The following is a 22215-nucleotide window of genomic DNA, read 5'->3' as shown; positions in this document are numbered from 1 at the left end:
TATTAATAGCATTCCTTTAGAAGTAGGCAAAAAAATAGATTAAGATGTGTTGCTCTCTATAAATGGTCTTTAAATGCTGTCCATTATTCTGCATTCACTATACAGTACTCATTATGTTTGCAAGGCTCCTAAATACCCCAGCCACTTCAGTGGAGGAAACATCTCTTCAATGTTTTACATGTTTTGATTTGTTTTCTGCACTAAAACCATGTGGATATTCTAATCAGATTATGCAGGTCAGATCTGTGTGAGTAAAACAAACTTGAAAGCAGAAGAATCAGTTCTGAACAGATTTTTGACCAGCCAATAGATAGTTTCAAATGGATTATTTAAAAGGCTGCTTGTGTGGGTTTTTTTTACTATACATTTCGGTGTATGAAGTCCACAGCTTATCTCCTTCCATTGTCAGTAATATAAATTCAGAAATCTGAAGAAGTTTTTTAAAAAACTCAATTGCTTTACAGGCAATATTCTGTTCAATCTTGTGTAGTTGGACATGCTGATAGCTTAAAATAGGAAGCCTAATGTTATTTTAAATGCTAATACATGTGTGTAGTTTGGTATGAGTAGTGACTGCCTTTTCCCTTAGGATTTTGTGAAGTTTTATGTGCACCCACCTCTTTTGCATAGCACCTATTTTTTCATAATGTTACAGTGAATGAAGGGCTGTCTCCAACCAGTTCCGATGGATTCCATACAAACTTAATCAGTCTTTCCCTTTGTTTCATTCCTTTTCCTGTGCTTTCCAAATCTACTTAGCAGAATCACTGACCCCTTTGCAGAAGGAGAAATCTATTTTGCTAGCCATATCCATTCTGTTGATTGTTGGACATAACTCCATGGGCCACACAACATCTTCTTGAAGTCATTGTCAGGATCTTTTAAGTGCAATAATACGTTAGAATTGATCCTCATTTTTTAAAAAATTAGGGCTAATTTCTCTACTCCTATGGTGCAATTTAAATACAGAGTTTTCCATCTAGTTGGATATTTACTAAAGTATGAACTTCAGAATTTGGCCAAAAAAAGCATTTTCTAGTTTTCTTGATAGAATCATATATTTCAGATGGTAACTTTCCAATCTGGCACCCTGGCATGCTGTCCTCCCCCATCCCATTATTATTACTGTCTTCATTTTCAACCAAGAGCTCAGATTTATGTATGGGTTCCACAAATGCATTTATATTATCATTGCTGGGAAATTTACTTAGAAGTATTTCACAATATGTGGCTATGTCTCCAGACTGAGTTAATATTTCAGATGTACTCTATGAAGACTTAGAAGGTTAATTTTAGCTTCCAGCGTCTACTGTTTTCCTTAGATCATTACAATATATTGAGCTTTTATGGAACCATTTATACTTACAAGAATACCTGCTGTTTGATATCAATATATTAATGAAGAAAAGCAGACATTTTGATACAAAACATTCTACAATTTCTTTCAATTTCTCCTGGTGGAAAGGTTAAGCCTGGTCTATTTCTAGGTTGTATTATTATAGCAAAACCCTATTTTCCTAAGGGATCTACCTTAAAGCAAGTCTGATCTTCAGTGAAGAGCATATTCAAAACCTTTAATTATAAAGTATGAGTAAAGAATGAAAATGGTAAGTTAGAAACAGTAATTGCATCCTATCAGATTAATCCGTAGGGAAACTTATATATGAAATTATTTTTATTGTTTCTAACCATAAATGAAGTACATGCCTACTTTATTTTTCTGGATTGAATCAAACTTTTTTCACCATAAAGATCATGAATGGCAAATGGGATTCTGGACTCTGAGGGGGTTCAGTTGCTTAAGCGTGACTTCTCCTGCTGTGCTGCCTTTTCTGTCTATTTCTCTTAAACTGGTTTGCAAATGTACATGTATTCTCTATGTATACACATATTCACACACATTTTGCTTTGTGTGCTAAAGCATTAGGGTAAGTGACAATAACCTAGGGATCTGAAATCATGGCCAGTTATGTGGTGTCTTTTGCCAAAGTTTAAATATAGGCTGTTTCAATTTTCTCCGACTGCAGAAGCAAGTAATAGTAGCCATCAGTTGATTATTGGACTCCCAGAACAGAAGACAGTTATACCCCTTGTGATCGTATCAGCTTTGACATTCACCTGTCTAGTGATACTTGTTGCTATTCTAATATACTGGAGGTAAGCTTTCCTTTTTTGTCAGCCTCATTTATACTCTTGTGTTTTTGTTAATAATCTCTTTGCCAGATACTGGTAAATCCTGTTTGGGTAACTTTTTAAATGTAGAGAGAGTTAATGAATTCAGATGAATGAATTTAATAGAAAATCATAATTGAAAGTCTGAACATTAGTTCCTTGTTTGAAGTAAAATTTCAACCACATTAAAATGCTGTTAAAATATCAAGAACAATCTAAAAAAGGGAATATAAAGGATCCTAGTAATTATAGGCCCATCAGTCTGATTGACATTGTAGCAAAAATATATGCTAGGTACCTTTTGAACAGAATTGAAATCTGGGTAGAGGAAAACAACATCCTCACAGAAGAACAAGCAGCTTTTAGACAAAACAGATCTACTATTGATAACTGCTTTGTCTTGAACCATCTAATTGCCAAATATGCCTATAAGAGGAGACCCCTGTTTGCTGCTTTCATAGACCTTACAGCAACATTTGATATGGTAAATAGTGACGTACTATGGAGTAAATTGACATCTCTTAAAATAGAACCCAGAATCCTGGCTTTGATTAAAGCCCTTTACACAAGTACCTGTTTGAGGGTGCAGTATGGGGTTAATGGGGCCCTGACTAACAGGATTCACACAAATAAAGGGATAAGGCAAGGGTGTATCCTGGCCCCATTATTATTTAATTTATACATCAATGACTTGCCAGAGTTAATGAAGGATACCATGGTACACATGCCGATGATCCTAAATACTTACTGTAACAGCATGCTTTATGCTGATGATATGATTTTATTATCATACTCACAAGTAGGATTACGTAGGCTATTAAGAAGATTCAGCTCTTATTGTCAGGATAACTCCCTAATCATTAGCAAATCTAAATCAAAAATAATGGTGTTTGGAAGAAACCATCAGAGACATAAGTGGCAATTAGATGGTGAACCAATTGAACAGGTTAACACTTTTGTATATTTGGGCGTAACTTTTTCCAAGACTGGATCTTGGGCCTGCCATCATCAATGGAGTACATTTAGAGCAAAAGCCTATTTGAATTTATTGCTCATACTAAAGAACCATAGATACCCAGGGTCCCTAGCCCCATTAATCAAGGTTTATAAGGCTAAGGTTACCACAGTGCTCTTGTACGGAGCAGAAATTTGGGGTCTTTACTCAACCACAGTCCTAGAACAAACACAGTCCCAGCATTTGAGATGTATTTTGGGTGTATATCCAAGAACATCTGCTGCAGCAGTTAGAGCTGAATTGGGAATTCATACAATTCAGGCATTATCTAAAATTAGAGCTTATAACTACTGGTGCAAAGTTAATGAAATGGAGACTGATAGACTCCCCAAATTATGCCTACTAGAGCAAATAAAACTACAATCACAAATCTCCTGGATCATCAAACTTAACAAATTTTGTAAAAAGCTGTGGCCTTCCTGTCTCTTGTGTAACAGGAGAACAATCTAAAAAAAGAGTTGCCCAAAGAATTAAGGATATAGAAGCACAAACTGATATAGCTATCCTTAGTAAGGTGGGTAACATGAAATGGCTGAGTAAATACAAATGTACTTTTCAAGTAGACAGTTATTTGAAGTTACAACTCCCAAAACATCTTAGGGAGATATTTACGAGAGCAAGAATCAAACAGCTTGACACAATGGTCAGATATGGGAGATTTCATGCTATACCATACAATGAGCATCTCTGCATTTGCGGAGCGGCAGAGGTAGAGGACCTGGCTCACGTCCTATTTGACTGTTGTCTGTATAAAAGGGTGAGAGACAGCTATCTTGGTCTGTATACCAAACAAATGACCCATTGGGATCCCCACATCAAAATAACTTACCTTATGTCCAGCCAGAACTTGAAAATAACATTTAACGTAGCACAGTACTTAAACAAAATGATCCAGTTGAGATCTGCATATGTGGGACTGATTGGGGTAGATTGCAAGGGCGACTCTGAAATATAATGTTATCATATTTTATCTATATCTTAAATTATTGTACATTGTTACAATTTCATTTTAGATTGTATTTTATTACTATTTCATCTTAAATTGTATTTTATTTTAATTCCATTTTAAATTGTATTTTATCAAATTCCATTTTAAATTGTATTTTATCAAATTCCATTTTAAATTGCCTTTATCAAATTTTAGTAACAATTTGTTGCTGGAACTTTGCACTTTGATATGGCCCAAGGGCTAATCAATAAAGACTTATATATATAAGAACAATCCTAAATATGCACTATGATATTGAATAAATGGTGTCTGATGCTTTTTCAACTGAAGTAATACATTGTGCTGGATAAATGGATGGTCTTCTGAGTTATGCTATTTATTCTGGGACCATTCCATTGAATTGTTTGAGGAGATAATTTCTCCACAACTTAAAGTCCAAGCAAATTATTAGTATGAAGATACACATATTTGACTGGGCACTAGTAGTGTTTGGTTGAAGCATATTTTGGTGAATTCCTAGTTGTTCTTTATGGCACATTTAAGCCAGTTGTGTTAATATCTGTATAATGTGAAAACTCATGTAGCTATTGTGATTATTAGTACTGTGTGTAAAATTGAGGTTCTGTGTTTTCAGTTGATATGAGGGACTTTAAACATCACAAGATGTGAATTTCAACTAATAATTGAATCTCTGTACATTGTTTCAAAACACAAATTTATCAGATTCATGTTAAAGTACAAACCAAGCAACATTTTCTATCCCTCTTCTTGGCACATGTGAAAAGGGAAATGTCTATGAACTGGCCATGCAAAATATTTATTTTCATAAATACTATAAGGATAGTTTAGGCGCTCTCTTAATTCTGGATGTGGTAAAGTTACACAAAAACAGATAAGGAATATTAAAATGGTTTTGTAGGACAAGGAATTAATTACATATTTCATTTAACATATAAAACAGAGTCTTACAGGGCATTCTGATTCTTCAGCTCTTCAATATCTATAGCTTTATCTCAATTTGATGGAATTTTCATTTTGTCCTACTGATTGTTTATTTTGTGCCAGTTAGTAAAGATTTGTGTTTGGGCCATTTCATGAAATTTGCAAACTTTACGACAATGTCTAGCCAACTCACCTATGAATTCACGTTGTCCTTGCAGCTTCCCATAAGTAAACCTCCTCTCTATAGTCTTGTTCTTGGCAAAAAGGTTTAAAATAATAATATAATAATAAACAGTAAACAATAATTAATTGATGATAAATAATAGTTTGTGATTAAGCAGTAGCTGGCCAGTAACTCTTGCAATCTACACACACACACGCACACACTTCTTTCCCACCTATGGACAGGGCTTTTTTTGTCATAGAACACCCAGAATGGAGTTCCGGCATCTTTTTTGGATGGGTAGGGTAGGCAAGGTGGATTGTATGACATGTGTCAGTTCCGGCACCTTTTTCTTTTATAAGAAAAGCACTGCCTGAGCTTACCTCCTTATCCTCTTCAGGCCATTTCTCTGCTTCAAAGCCTGCAAATTCTAACTGCTGCTGGACTTGAACCAATTTCCTGCCATTTTCCCAGAATAAGAAATCAATTGTTGTACTTGCCATGTATTTGAGGTTATCCTTCCTTGAGCTGCTGCTGTGTTCAGATCCTTCTTTTGACACTTTTGACATTTAATACTTGTGTCATATAAGAAAAGATCAGTGCTGTCTCATACAAGAGCAAAAGCTTTCCTTCTGTCTTAACACAGAAATATTCCAGAAGTTTGGAATATTTTCTGACTTAAACGTCTAATTCTTGTTGATTGGAATTGATCTGATTTGACTTAGTAAATTAGGTTAATTAGCTGAATATTCTGGCTATTTCAGTTGCCCAAATTAGCTATTGTTTACACATGTTTTAATATTATTTCATCCTCTTATATGTTAACTTATAGTGCTTTCATATTAAAAAAATACTAATGTATCAGTATTTTTCCTATTTCCAGGGCAAAAAGTTTATTGAAGGAAATTTTAATGAAGTCTATTAAGTGCAATGTAAAAGAATTTTCTGTCCACTATAATATATTAGTATTTAAATCAGTGGAAGATAATATATTTGAAAATTAAAAAAATCCAGCTTCATTAATTTATGGATTAGCCAGAAAGCAAATGCAAAACGAAAAAAGAAAAAAAACTCATTTGGATGAGTAATGCTTTCTTTGCAGTTGTCTCATATTAAAAAAGCACACTTTGCAAATAATATTTCTGTTAAAATAAATGATCCATATAAAGTGTTATATATATAATTATCTAAAATTGATTATTTTAATTAAGGAAGAACTACATTTTTGAAGCTGAAGTTGATTAGTACTTTTTTTTAATTTGCTAATAGGCTCTTACCAGATGCTATTTCTATTATCATCACATCTGGAGTACTGAAAGAATATTCAAATTATGTTGTGCAACACAGTAAATGTTTTGACTTAAATTGCTAACTTTCTTATTGTTCAATGAAATGTTCTATAATCTATATTGAAAATGAAATGTTCTATAATCTATAATGAATGGGTATAGATGAGGAGTGCAACAGGGTGATGATCATTTGATTAACTAACCTTTCCTCCCTGAATTTTAGCTGTTTTATTGGAAACTACTGGATCCTCTTCACAATGGTTTACTTTTCCATTAAATCCAATATCCCTGGAGAAACATACCTCGGTATAATAAAAAAGGTGCTTGAAAGAGCAGATGCAGAACTATGCTAGCTAGCTTATGAAAAACACGTGTTAAGGAAGCATTTGGATTTGATTGCAGTAATAGTTTTATTATCACTGAAACATTGAACTTGATTACTAATAATATGTGTTTCAGTGGTAAACCCTTGCCACTATGACAGATGTCTGCTATATTTTCTGCATCTTCTTCAGGTAAAATTGTCTAAAAATAGTTGTGTCGTATAATCTTTAGCCAAAATTAAAATTTTAAGGTATCATTGCATATATCTTTTTTTAACTCTCATTTAGAAATCGAGGAAATATAAATGTATTAAACTTTTGCTGAGGAATGCCCTATTATTATTTGGAATGTACTGTAATAATGTTGACATGTAGATGCCAGAAGATGCATGCAGAGGAGGTTTTTCCCCCCAAAGTGTTTTGGTCATGATGTAACAGACAAATAACTGCACATCACCCTAATACTGAGTGGAACTGTCTTATATTTATGTGAAGTTTTGTTTTCTTTTGTTTTAGGAAATGCTTTCAAACTGCACACTTTTATTTAGAAGATAACACATCCCCGCGGGTGATATCCATTCCCCCAGCACCAGTCTTTCCTGTGGCAGGTAGTATGCTTAGAATTTATGAAGAATGGCTAGTTTTCATAATGGTGATTAATGCACTGTTTCATTAAATAGAATTGTGAGTTGACGAAGAGACATGATATCAATGTGATATACCATTTAATTATCTGTTGAATAGACATTCCATTCAGGTTTTTACACTCAGATTATAAAGTCTAAGCATCCAGCTGAAAAACATCAAGATCAGTGCTATATGCAGAATGGAGGTAGCCCATTCTGGAAATTTCTGAACACAGTACATAATCATGGGCCGTTTTCACTATGAAATGTAATCATGAGTGATTCTTGGTCCTCTGCATTTCTAGAAGTGGTTCCTGAAAGGCAAATTTATTCATTGTTTTAAAATGTTATATTTATGAAACTATATAAGAGCACAAAGCAAAGAAGTTTAAACTTAAATCTATTTTATCATCTCCTGTGCCACCTTCATTGTTAACAATGTCTGTATATATAGATATACAGAGAATATGTCAGGTTTAATTACCATTTGTAGACATTAATCGAAAAATTATTTCTGAAGGGAGATAAAAGCTAAATGTATGTGCCTTACATTTAAGAAAATATAAAAGTCTGTAAAAAAATTCCAGGATTAATCAACACACAGAAAAAGCAAAAAGAAAAGGCTGAAAAAAGAGTCCTTATTACTAGGTTTTCTAAATAAATGTGTGTGGGCTCTATCTCTGCTATGCTGGCAAGCTTCCATTGACAATGAACAATGACAATCACTGTCTCAACATTAAGCATATACAATATGCTCACAATATGCTAGTGAGCAATTCTCTAAATAAAATTGTATTCAAGAAGATTTATTTTATTCTGAGTTCCATCTTGTTGAACTTTCTAAGCAGCCTAACAGTCACAAGCTGACCTTCATACAGCTTATATTTCCATTTTAATTATTTATTTTGCCACATCTGGATCTTTATCCCTTGTGTGTTTGTATATGAATATTTTCATGCAAGTTTATCCCAGTTTATATAATATGTAATTTCTATGCCTATTACAAGTGTGCATGTGTTTTTTCACTATAGTAAAATTGTATGGCTGTGTGTTTAAAAAGAAATTAACATATAGTCTAATTTCATTAAGAAATACATTTTGACAGGTTCCTTCAGCAAGGTGTGAAGTTATTCTTGCACATTTATGCAGTTTTATGCAGGTTTGAACTGCCAATTTGATCTGTGCATTCAGGCCTATTCAAATAAAAGAGGAACAGATGGATCCTAATACAAAACAGCAAATTATTGTTAGCTGGAGCTTTAAAAAGTTATTTAACTTAAATAAGGGAACATCTGCTGACATAAATAGAAACTTTTTTCAATATTTATTCATCATTTGAAATTACATATGAACAACATGCAAAGCAACCTATTGGTCATATTGGGGGGAGAGAGATTAGTTCAATATCTTATTTCTAATAAGATAATCACATTAGCCCTCCAAAAAACATACAAGAAACTCAAGAATAATCAGCCAGATCCTTTAAACCAGGGGTGTCAAACTCAATTTCATTGAGGGCCGCATCAGCATTGCGGTTGCCCTCAGGGGGCCAGGTGGGTATGGCCAGGGTGGGCGTGGCCTACTGGGTGGGCATGGCTAGAGTGTGTATGGCCTGCTGGGTGGGCGTGGCCAGCTCTACATCGTTCGCATCAAGGGTGCCTATGGGGGCCTGGGCAGGAGTGGGACAGATCTGAGGGTCTCTGGCAGAAGGAGGGTCTCTGGGCCAGGGCCAAGGTAGTGGGGGCCGTTCCCTCACTGTTTCCAGGATGGCTTCGCGGGCCACATGAAACCACTTCACGGGCCGGATCTAGCCCCTGGGCCTTGTGTTTCACATGTCTGCTTTAAACATTTTATGGAAAAATGCCATTCAGACACAAAGCTAATTAACCTTTTATCACAGCAAATGTTTATATATACTTTAGCTCAGTGGTGGCAAACCTATGACACGGGTGCCAGAGGCAGCACTCAGAGCCCTCCCTTTGGGTACTCGCACCATGCTTCGGAGGTGGCAACTGTCCCTCTTCAACCAGCTGTCCCCCAGACATGTCCCTCCCCACGAGCGACATTGAGGTGACCACACCCACCTTGGTCACACCCACCCAATCTTCCATGACCGCCACAGCCACACCCACCCAGTAGGCCATGCCCACCTGGCACCCAGCGATAAATAAGTGGGTTTGGGGTTGCTGTTTGGGCACTCGGTCTCTAAAAGGTTCGCCATCACTGCTTTAGCCTTTTTTGGCTTTAATAAGTTGAGGACCTGAAAAATGTGCAGGTAGCTTCCTGAAGTTATGATTATTTATTTGGAAAATATATATGGCTACCCATTTAATATACAGATTTCATCCAGCTAAAAACAGTCAACAAAAACAATTAAATAAAATCTTTATAATATATAATATGTATATATATTGTCTCTATAAAACAAACAAAGCTTAATTCAAAATTAAACTTAGTACAATAATTAAGGCACACATAACAAATTCACCAACAGAAAATATATCGGGCTCATGTATCATCGAGCCCAAAGGCTGGGGAGAAAAGCCAAGTCTTAACCGCCTTTTGGAAGGCCAAGAAAGTTGGATACCTCCAGATCTTAAGAGGCTGCTCCTTAGGGCAGACTCTGCAACAGAGAAGGCTCCTAATTCCTCAAAATGGCATTGTTTAATAGAAGGACCTGAAGCACACTCTCCCTATCAGATCTGGTGGGAAGAGATTAATATTGTTTACATTATCATTTTGGAAAACTTTGGATATATGAAATCAGTATATGAAATCAGTGAGACTGTCTGCTCTAAGTCTCAAGGGAACATTTTCACACAGTGAGGTGCTTTGGAGTTAAAACTGGTTAGCTTTGAGCGAGCCAATGATTGTTATCACCAGAATTACATTTTTAATAAGTCTTATGGTTTTCTATTTTTCCTGAAAACTGTCATTCTTTCAGTCCTTCTAGAGTTATACAAGTTGCGCTGAATATTTACTTAAATAGTGTTATTCCCATGGATAATGATTATCAGCCCCAAAAATACACAATATGTATAAAATATGTATGTTAAAATAATAATTAATTTAAAATTTTTATTTTAAATGTTAATAGAGTCACAGAAATTCATAAGAAGCTAATGTGGGATTAGTCAGATAAATATCTCTGATATTTAGAGTCAGATTTCTTAAAGTTAAAAAGAAAGACTAAAAGAACTCTGGCTGGAGTTGATTCTCCCAAAAGTAGAAACTAGTGAAATAAGGCATACAGTTGCAATGTGGTTATTCTAGTTTTCAGGGGAAACCAATCAGTCTTGGACCAATAATTAAATGTATATAGTTTGCTGATGTATATTTTATCCTAGAACAGATGTCCTTAGATAAATGTGTACATTGTGTGGCTTCAGAAACAATTTTCTATGTTCCATTGGTGCATTTCAATCATGGAGAGATCCATCTTCTGACATGTTTATGAAGGAACTCATGAACACTTGACTGGCTTTTACTGTTCAAAAATAAATATTTATTTACATTATTTACATTTCTTCTTCCCCACCCATTGCCGCTTTTCTCAATTTACCTTTAAGACGATGTTGGAGCAATCCCAACAAAACATTTTCCAAAACATGTTGTGGATTTGCATGCCAGTAATGGATTTGCTGAAGAATTTGAGGTATGAACTATTATTCCTTCAAAATTAAAGGCACAGTTGAAAGAATATGCATAGGTGAAAAAAGATCTGATTTTGTGAAATGAAAAGAATGAAATGTGGAATGTCCATATTTATATATGGAAAAGACATATTTAATTTCAGCCATGTTATGACAAGCACAGAGTGTATTGGATATGTGGCAATGATCAAGTTGAGTGTATAAATAGTTTTTCACCTTAACATTTTCAGAATGTAAGTTTCTGTACGAAAAGAATATTTAGGCCTGTGTAGGGTTGAACCACACTTTTAATTACTATAGTAGAAAACTGTAGTAATAAGGCTGCAAAAAGTACACATAAGAACTAACTAAAAAAAGTGCAAGAAACTATATTTGAGCTTTTTCTGCACTCCACAAGAAGCATTTGAAGAGGAAGTTTTATTCTGGCAGTCCACAGTAATAAGTTTGAGATATCCCCATCTCAAACTTATTATTGTCCTGTTTTCCCATTTCATACATTATACATTTCATAGGTGTGAGGTTCATGGATGAGGACTGGGCTAAAAAAATCACACATTCCTAACTGCACTAGGTGTTAAACGTGAACTCAGTGGAACTCTTTCATTTGACATAGTTGAATTGCCCTCTGTGTTTAAATACAGTTCACTTTTAGATCCACAGTACTGTAGTTTAAACCTCTTAATTTTTCTTCTGCCCTTTCTCCTTTTTCAGTGGACTTCTCATTCTGTACTTTATACTCTTGAAGCTGAGCAGTTGGTGGGTTTTGACAGAACTGGCATGTTTCACCTGAGAACTGCTGCTTCTGACCTTAATTCTGAATAATAAATCTGAAAGTAAAATGGTTTTGTTCACTATACTTAGAGTGTGCTCTGAGTATAATAACAGAATAATACACTGAATTTTACCTTATTCAGTTTCATCTTATATTTATGAAACTCCCAGAGTGTGTTTGGTGGTTAATTTCATAAGAACACATGTATGCACCACTGATTTTAGTGAGTCTCCTCTAGGAAGCAATGCATGAATAGTATTGATATAAGGCATTGAAAACATTAAATGTTATCCCCTTAGATATCTAATTTCTGTGTCTTGTGTCAATGAAATAGAAATTTAACTTCATTTGCAGTTCATATATTTTACCCATTCTGTGCATGATTTATTATTTGCATGTTTTAATAGAAACATTGCCATTAATATTTTTATTTGCATTATTTGCATTGCCATTAATATTTTAAATATTTTTAGTTACATTTACAAGCAACTTTCTGTTCAAGACAATACTGCTGATTTTTTATTTTATTTTTTACGCATTATGCATTGAAACAGCAACCTGTGATTTAAGATAGCAAAATGATGTATTTCCACTGACTTCAGTGAACATTGTATTATATATCTAGGCAGTAAAATTATGTTTTGAAATGATTTTAATTGCATGCCTTATATTGGAAATACTCTGCAATGTTCAATTATCAACATGTATATATCTATATATGTGTATCTCATAACCATAATTGCTTTCCATTGTATTTGTAATATATAAACATTCATTTGTGTGCTGTGAAATTTGATTTATTTTTATTTTTGCATTCATTCCTTCATTAGACACTGAAAGAGTTTTATCAGGTAAGGAATTTTTTTAAACAAATCTTATTTTAGTAAAGAAATAGTGGCAACATATGGATATTTGGTGGGGTAGGGCCATGCATGCAAATATAAATGTGTATTCAGCAGCATGTTTCTATTTTATTTTTTTCAGGAAATCCAGGGTTGCACAGTAGATCTAGGTATTACATCAGACAGTTCTAATCATCCAGATAACAAGAATAAGAATAGATACATAAATATTGTTGCCTGTAAGTAATTATACATATTATTTGTTTTATACAGTAATATAAATAGCAAGGTGCCTGAGAAATTCTAGAACATCCTAAAGTTGTTAGTGTTAAGAAATATGATATAAATTAGCTGCTATACTTCTATGTAACTGTAGAAGCCATCTTCACTATTTGCTAGAGAAGGAAGCTAAGCTATAAACTTGAAACAGGTAACTATACTGTGTTTGGGTGCTGATTTTTTTAATTCATAACATCTTGGTTTCAATGATAATGCAAGGCAAAGTCAATATGTACAGAACAGAAAGCAAACACTTCCCTCTCTAGAGATTCCAAGTAAACTCTTTCCCTCGGAATAGTGTGGACTATCTACAAAAAGGACTATTTCACTAAAAACTCACATAGAAGCTTTCATGTATAGCAAAACACTTTACCAAAAGCAATTACACTCTCTCTTCGTGTCCTGTATATTTTTATTTTAGTTTGTTTTCACCTTATTGCATTATGACTAGTAATAGCATAGGATAGTGGATGCACTATAAATAATTTCTGATTTTTTTAAATTAGTTCACTGCTAAGAAAAACTATTATTCCTGTTGCTAAAACATTTTTATTTTCACTTTCTTTCCAATGTAGATGATCATAGCAGAGTTAAACTTACCCAACTTGCAGACAAGGATGGAAAACCTACTGACTATATTAATGCCAATTATGTTGATGTAAGTTTGCATCTTCCCACATACGGTTCTTTTATTTTTGTTTATTCACCATTCTATGTGAGTTTTGGCCTTGGATTCCAGAAAGATTTGTCCTTTTCCAGCACTAGACATCAGGAACTGGAGAGAAGTATACCAGGTTGCTGAGAAAAAGGGAAAAGGGACCCAGTTGAGAGCTAAAGTCACAGAATCAATGAGATAAATTAAGCACATTAAGAAAAAATATTCTTTTGAGCAGTGTTTTTCTGCTGGCTGGGGGAAATTATGGGAGCTGAAGTCTATACCTCTTAAAGTTGCCAAGTTTAAGAAACATTGCTTTAGAGAATATTTGTTGAAGAAGGGGGAGAGCTCTTACATCTTTATCCCATTCTTTGTATAAAAGAATATCCCTTTATATCCCTTTTTCCTCTCCACAATCTGTTAACCTTAAAAACAGATCCATTAAGTATATACAGGATTCACTGATACAAAGGCGTCTGCAAAAACTATAGTGACACCCTAATGGCATTCAAAATGAAGTCATCACATAAATGCTGCCATTGTATATTTTCAACCTGATGTCTGGTCCATATATGTGACTTGGGTTTGTGTGCTATTTATGCCTGCTGCATAATTATTTTTATACATTCAATCTCAAAGTTGTGTTTGTGGACAGCCTTATACATTTTGAAGTAATTCCTTGAATATTAGCTCCAGATTAGGCCTTAGCTACTAAAAGATTGGTTTCTTTTCCTTCCTTCCTTCCTTCCTTCCTTCCTTCCTTCCTTCCTTCCTTCCTTCCTTCCTTCCTTCCTTCTTTCTTTCTCTTTCTTTCTTTCTTTCCTCTCTCTCTCTCTCTCTCTCTCTCTCTCTCTCTCTCTCTCTCTCTCTCTCTCTCTCTCTCTCTCCTTCTTTCTTTCCTCTCTTTGTCTCTCTTTCTCTCTTTCATCTGTCCTGTTTAAGATAAGTTACATATTGGTGTTTACCTCATGGGTCAAATAGCAGTTGGTTAGGAAATGGAACAAATTTACATAAAATATTGGTCTCTCACATACTAATTCATGTTATTCCCTTTTGAAAAAAGTGTGTAAAAGGAGGAGAGACCCAATCATCGATCTAGTTCCACCTGAAAGTCTGAGAAATCTATGCTAAGGAATATTTAACATTTCATCCTCCAAGAAAAAAAGTAATTTTTATTTCTCATTTTGTAAAAAAATGAATATACTTCTAGAGTATTGCCTGGAACTAAATGTCAATGTTGGGACAAACTGAACTGAAGCCATTTTTCATTTTGTCTTCATTGCCAGTTTAGTTTAGAGATTAATTTAGATGAAGGAGGGAGAAGGGGGGATGTTAAGTTTCTTAGTTAGCCATAATGATACTTCTGTGTGAGAATCAAGATCAGTCCTGATAAGAGTTTTGGTGGGCTGAAAAGCTGGAAGGAGAGCAAGCGTTTATAAAGAGGAAACATATGTCACTGTCCTATCATAAACTCTGTTCTTCGCTTTGTTTCCTGCAGGGCTACAACAGACCAAAAGCTTATATTGCAGCCCAAGGGCCTTTAAAATCAACAGCAGAAGATTTCTGGAGAATGATATGGGAACATAATGTGGAAGTCATTGTAATGATAACCAACCTTGTTGAGAAAGGACGGGTATAAACCTCTTAGTTAATGTTCTTTACCTTTATATGTTGCATGAACTTCTCAATAAAGCCTATTAATTGAATGTTTTCTAATGATAAACTCATTAGAAATCAGCTTCATTTTAAATAAACTCACATAGGTTTGAAATACAAAACTCCCCTGAAAATGACCCATAATCATGGAAGACCTAATACTAGTATGGAGCAATCATTTGTTCAATTAACATAAGTCATTAAAAAACCTGAGCTGTTCAAATTGAGTTGAGAAGGGATTTTTTTTATCTGCGCATAATAAAATCCTCTCTCTAGCTTTCAAAAGTGATAACTGCCTTTTCAGGAATCTTGAAGGCAGAAGTCTGGATATGATCTTATTATCATCTGTATTGGTGAATTCCATAATTCTACAAAATTAATGAAAATATTGAAGAAAGTTGGAAAGAAAAAAATAATCCTTGATTGAAAGTAATTTAGTTTAGTATTATTTTTCAAATGTGATTGGCCATTTCCATGCCTAGCATTCCAACTATATCCATTCAAATCAGATAAAATATTTTAAAATTCCAAAGTTTGGGGGGAAATAACAGCTTTCACAGGCACTTTATGCAGTGTAGTCATTTAGCAGTAGAGATATTTAAATACACATGTCTGGACAGTTTACTAGTTAAAATAATGCTTTATTTTAAAGCTTCCTTTCCATATTAACATTGTATATTTCTTGGCTGCCAGAGAAAATGTGACCAGTACTGGCCTGCTGATGGCAGTGAAGAATATGGAAACTTTCTGGTGACACAAAAGAGCATTCATGTTCTTGCCTATTACACCGTGAGGAATTTCACTATCAGGAACACCAGAGTGAAAAAGGTAGATATTCCAGTTGGTTGTTGCTTATGGTTTTGATTTTGTTGGGATCTGCTGGTTTTGCTTTGTATTGTATTGCATTGTATTGCATTGTATAATATCTTGTATTGTAAAATATCATACTCATTTTATACATTGCCAGAGTCACAAACTTCAGATGTGGCTTTATAAATCTATAAAATAAATATAAATGCTGTGATTTAATTTTTATTCTATGTCATAGGGCTCACAAAAAGGAAGGTCAAGTGGTCGTTTAGTTTCTCAGTATCATTATACTCAGTGGCCTGACATGGGTGTTCCTGAGTATACGTTGCCAGTGCTGACATTTGTTCGAAAGGCATCCTATGCTAAAAGACATGCTGTAGGTCCTGTGGTGGTTCATTGCAGGTCTGTAGTTTTCACCTTTCATTTGTTGGATGTATATCCCACTTTTCCCATTTTAATTATTAGGAAAAACATAATGAGCCTCTCCATAAGCAAGCTATATTTTCTTAGGTTTTCAATTCAAGTGAACTTCAATCTGCTTTATAACTTAGCTTTCTCATTTAGGTTTCACTTTAACATAGCAGATTTTGAATCATAAAGTGTAAAATGTCATTTTCAACTGTTCATAAGATGTATCAATCCCTTTTTTCTGTGGGTAGCTCCTGAATAACAGATTGTGAATGAGCAGATCTGAATAATAATAATAATAATAATAATAATAATAATAATAATAATAATAATAATAATAATAATAATAATAATAATAATAATAATAATAATAATAATATATATTTATTTATACCGCCCTTCTCCCGAAGGACTCAGGGCGGTGAACAGGGCAGACATATAAAAAATACAAAAATACAAAAGTTAAAAAAAATTAAACATATGCCCAAGCTAAAAACAGTAAATACATATATTAAAAATAATAAAAAACCCAACCCATCAGGCCAAGCCGGCTTGTTCAAATAAATGTGTCTTCAACTCGCGACGGAAGGAGCGAAGGTCGGGCGCCATCCGGAGCTCAACCGGCAACCGATTCCATAGTTCCGGGGCGCCCACAAAGAAGGACCTCCCCCTGGGGGCCACCAACCGACATTCTCTGATCGGTGGCACCCTGAGGAGGCCCTCTCTGTGGGAGCGCACAGGGCGGAGGGAAGTTGATGCCGGCAGCAGGTGCTCCCTAAGGTACTCCAGACCCATGCCATGTAGGGCCTTAAACACCATTACCAGTACCTTGAATCTCACCCGGAAGACAACTGGTAACCAATGCAGCTCATGGAGCAGAGGTGTAACATGGGAGTATCGGGAGACTCCCAACACAACTCTCGCGGCTGCATTCTGTACCAGTTGGAGCCTCCGGGTTGTCCTCAAGGGCAGCCCCATGTAGAGAGCATAGATGTATAATGCTTTTTCTCAGATTTATATATATTCTTCACTTTTAATGTTTAACAGTGCTGGTGTTGGAAGGACAGGCACATACATAGTGTTAGACAGCATGCTCCAGCAAATTCAACATGAAGGGACTGTCAACATATTTGGATTCCTGAAGCATATACGAACACAAAGGAATTATTTGGTGCAGACAGAGGTAAGAAAAAGGTTTGTCTTGAATTTTATCATGAAAACTCACAAAGGTAACTTTTTAAATGGATTTAAAAGAAGCAAATCAAAATACTCTGTTGTTCCAATACCAGTTACAGAGCCCAGTTATAAAATGGCACCCCTGACCCACAAAAAAACAAAACATTATAGTTTTTTGTTGCCTCCTAGTGATTAGTAATGAATATAATCATGGTAATGTAGCAATATCTATAATTATTGTAATTGTAGAAAATATGTTTCTGACTTTAGAATGTGTATAATGTGTATAATCATTAAAGGGATCAATTCTGTTTTGCTGAATAGTTCATAGTAAAACATATTAACTGGAATTGAATCATATTAAATATCAATGCTATGACCAAGACTATTTCTTCATGTTGTAAATCAGGAACAGTACATCTTCATTCATGATGCACTTGTGGAAGCCATACTAAGCAAAGAAACAGAAGTACCCGAAAGTCACATTCATGCCTATGTGAATTCACTCTTAATACCAGGACCAATGGGAAAGACAAGATTAGAGAAGCAGTTCAAGGTGAGGCTGTTTGGATTTCAAAAAGTCAAAGGCAAAATTGGCAATTCTGCCTCAGCTGTTTCCTCAACTGTGTTGCAATGCTCCATGTGAAGCATGCAAGTTTATTTACCTCTTAACTATGGTACCTGGCATTTTGTTCTGTGCCTTCTGCATGCTAATGTCATTGTGCATCAGTTGGGCAACTATATAAATTTGTTTAATAAATAAATAAGAAAAAATAAATTTAAACTAAGTTCACACTACTTGTAAGCCATAAAGAAATACAGTACGCTAGGCTTTTGTCGCTTGACATTTTGACTCACTGAAATCATAGGACCATTACCATAGGTTTCTGGGGTCTGCAGATTAAGGAGCAAATGACAAAATGTCTGTTATGACTTTATAATAGAATTGATATGACTTACACAGATGTGTAAAGAAGTGCGAGTGAAGAAGGAGAGTGCAAAACGTGGGTTGAAACTAAACATTAAGAAAACCAAGATCATGGCATCCGGCCCTCTCAATTCCTGGCAAATAGATGGGGAAGAAATGGAGGTAGTGACAGATTTTATTTTCCTGGGCTCCAAGATCACTGCAGATGGGGACTGTAGCCAAGAAATTAAAAGACGCTTGCTCCTTGGGAGGAAAGCCATGGCAAATCTAGACAGCACACTAAAAAGCAGAGACATCACCCTGCAAAAGTGTGTATAGTCAAGGCTATGGTCTTCCCAGTTGCAATGTATGGCAGTGAAAGTTGGACCATAAGAAAGGCTGAGCGCCAAAGAATTGAGGCCTTTGAACTCTGGTACTGGAGAAGACTCCTGCAAGTCCCTTGGACTGCAAGGCGATCAAACCGGTCAGTCCTAGAGGAGATCAATCCTGACAGCTCTTTAGAAGGCCAGATCCTGAAGCTAAAACTCAAATACTTTGGCCACCTAATGAGAAGGAAGGACTCACTGGAGAAGAGCCTAATGCTGGGAAAGGTTGAGGGCAATAGAAGAAGGGGACGACAGAGAATGAGGTGGCTGGATGGAGTCACTGAAGCAGTAGGCGTGAGCTTAAATGGACTCCAGAAGATGGTAGAGGACAGGAAGGCCTGGAGGAATGTTGTCCATAGGGTCGCGATGGGTCGGACATGACTTCGCAACTAACAACAACAACAACACAGATGTGTACAACATTGGGATGCAAGAGAAAACTCCAGGGTTTGCATTTTGACATCATGTTTTGTCATTTTTCCATTATTGCAGTTGCAAGGCATAACAGGAATAAAATGGAGCTTGCTTTTGAAAATGAATAATAATAGCCTAGATATCTGTGGCAATGAATATACTTGGCAGTAGGCAGTATCCTTATGGATACATCATGTCCCAGTTGCTGCTATGGAACCCAGATAATGATATTTAATCCTCATCAACTGCTTTGAATCTTAAACTGCACGACTAATTACAAAACCTCTTTCACTGAGGGCCAGTTAAGTCTAGTGAAACTGAGAGTTCATGAGTTCTAGGCCCACCTTAGACATGAAAGCATCTGGTTGACTTTAGGCCAGTCATTCTCTCAGCCCAACTCACTTCACTGACTTGGTTGTGGGGAAAATAAAAGAAGGAAGGGAGCATCGGCTGCCTTGAGTTATTTCTAAAAATATCAAAGGCAGAATATAAGTAAATTTGTTGTACTTTGGAATTCTATCGTTAACCTATTTTGCTTTTTCATGGATGAATGTTTATTATAACTTGAGATTTAGAAAAATTATAGATGGCTGGTCAGAACCTTTTATATGGTCCCTAGATGTATCCTGGTAGTTAGGGAACTGAATGTAGGTCAATAGCCTTCATGCACAAGCAGTGCAGTCATGTTAAAGGCAATAAACCTTAACTATTCTGAGATAAGAGGATAAAGAGAAACATGCAATGCCTCCCTAAAGCAAGCCTTCATATTATTATGATCCATTGCAAAGTCAGCCAGATGTTCAGATTGGGCTTGGCATTTTTATTCATCTATCAAGTTCTTCCCAAGGATCTGGGATAGGCAGATGTGGATATTTGATAGTGTTAAAGATATCCTCACAGGATGTAGTCTGTTCAGAATAAAGCTGCCTTTTGTGATTGACTGATGGTAATTTTGTCAGTGCTGATGGTATTCAAGTGGTGCTACTGTTGTTTATTTAATATTAATAGTATTATCATGTGTGTATTTATTCAGCTTCTGAACCAATCTAATATACAGCAATGTGATTATTCTACTGCATTGAAACAGTGCAACAGAGAAAAGAACAGGACTTCATCTATAATTCCTGGTAGGTTTGTCAAAAACAAAATTCACTGAATATAATACAAAATTAAGACTGATTTTGTTGCAGTTATTATTAATATACCAGAAGTATACCAGTATAAAGGAAATTTGGGAAAAACAAACTTGCTGTTTTGCACTTTCTCTTTTTAATATTTGTGGCCAGTTCTGAAGTTAGCTATGTAGTATACTAAAAATCATGGTAAGTAGTCATTTACATTAACTTTTGGTATTTCGTTGTATAAGCCTACACAGATATAATTCAAAATGAATAAGATGGATGAACCTCGAAATGTCAATGCATTTGTGAAAGACTATACATTTCAGATGATCAAATCATTCCAACCCTCTCTTTTCAGTTTTGTATTTCATGCAGTTTTATTTTATTTATTTATTTTTTATTACATTTATATTCCGCCCTTCTCCGAAGACTCAGGGCGGCTTACAAGCTTAGCAGTAGCCTTCATTCTATGTATATGCCTGCTTGTTAGGGCTTTCACACACACCCCAAGCGGCATCATTACAAAGTCAGCTTATTGCCCCCAACAATGTGGGTCCTCATTTTACCTACCTCGGAAGGATGGAAGGCTAAGTCAACCTTGAGCCTGGTGGGATGCGAACCTGCACTAATTGCAGGCAGCTGGTTACTTAAGGAGGCATCAGCCCACTGCTCCACCAAGGCTTTTAGAAGAAAGAAAGAGAGAGAGAGAGAGAGAGAGAGAGAGAGAGAGAGAGAGAGAGAGAGAGAGAGAGAGAGAGAGAGAGAGAGAGAGAGAGAAAGAAAGAAAGAAAGAAAGAAAGAAAGAAAGAAAGAAAGAAAGAAAGAAAGAAAGAAAGAAAGAAAGAAAGAAAGAAAGATTCCTTCTCATAGTTTACAGACATTTCACACTTTATTAAGTGGAGGAGGGGCAATTTACCATAACTTCATCTGAAGGGATAAAATGTATGGATCCAATGTACAAATGATCCAAAATGTATCATTTGCTTAGATAGAAGAAGAAAGGAAGGAAGGCCCCATTATTCTTCCAGGTCTCATGAAACTAGGCCTCTCAGTAAAATAACTACAATAGATACAACTGCAGATATGTAGCTCCTGTGTTAATAGCAGGTGCTCCTCCAGTTTCTCTGATTTGGAGAATTTTAAAATATATGTCAAAAAATGGTTGGTGTTTGGCACCACACTCCCCAATAAATTCTTATCTTTGTGTTACAGTGGAAAGATCTAGAGTTGGTATTTCATCATTGTCTGGTGAGGGCACTGATTACATTAATGCTTCTTATATTATGGTGAGTTACTTTGTAAATCATACTGCAATTTGAATTGATCTACACATTGGTGTCAGCTTTCTGAGGAACTTCCTTTGTGTCAGCCAAGGCCTGCCCATTTGACCAAACAAAGTAGCAGTGGACCTAGAAGGGCAAGGAGAACATCAAGAGCTGCAATTATCTTGTGTGAATTAAGTGCCATCCCTAGGTTGTGCCAATTGGCATAAATACATGTGTAATCAAGTAAAGTGCAAGGACCAGTACTATATTGCACAATATCTGGCTTTGATATGATGATGCAGCTTTCTTTAAGTTGAAGAGTTATTCAGAAATCCATGCCAGTCCTTAAGGCTGGGAAACAGGAGCTATTTATAACTGGTGATGGCAGTTTA

At 35.5% G+C, this 22215-nt stretch overlaps 1 protein-coding gene across 1 annotated transcript in view; it reads left to right on the top strand.

Annotated features, from left to right (window-relative positions):
* The window catches only part of PTPRZ1 (protein tyrosine phosphatase receptor type Z1), a gene marked incomplete at both ends in the record, with an annotated part of 122446 nt that overhangs the window by 93396 nt on the left and 6835 nt on the right, over positions 1-22215 (top strand). Inside the window, 13 exons of the mRNA XM_081330331.1 lie at positions 2028-2157; positions 7370-7461; positions 11049-11134; positions 12735-12755; positions 12889-12985; positions 13601-13683; positions 15179-15313; positions 16030-16164; positions 16385-16548; positions 17602-17737; positions 18140-18286; positions 20471-20564; positions 21771-21844. Coding sequence (XP_081186457.1) covers positions 2028-2157; positions 7370-7461; positions 11049-11134; positions 12735-12755; positions 12889-12985; positions 13601-13683; positions 15179-15313; positions 16030-16164; positions 16385-16548; positions 17602-17737; positions 18140-18286; positions 20471-20564; positions 21771-21844 — 1394 coding nt within the window. The remainder of the gene's footprint in view (positions 1-2027; positions 2158-7369; positions 7462-11048; positions 11135-12734; positions 12756-12888; positions 12986-13600; positions 13684-15178; positions 15314-16029; positions 16165-16384; positions 16549-17601; positions 17738-18139; positions 18287-20470; positions 20565-21770; positions 21845-22215) is intronic.

Source organism: Vipera berus, assembly GCF_964194415.1.
Source record: "Vipera berus genome assembly, chromosome: 6".
Lineage (NCBI taxonomy): Eukaryota > Metazoa > Chordata > Lepidosauria > Squamata > Viperidae > Vipera > Vipera berus.
The sequence above is the reverse complement of the archived record's forward strand: the minus strand, read 5'-3'. Positions and strand labels throughout refer to the sequence as shown.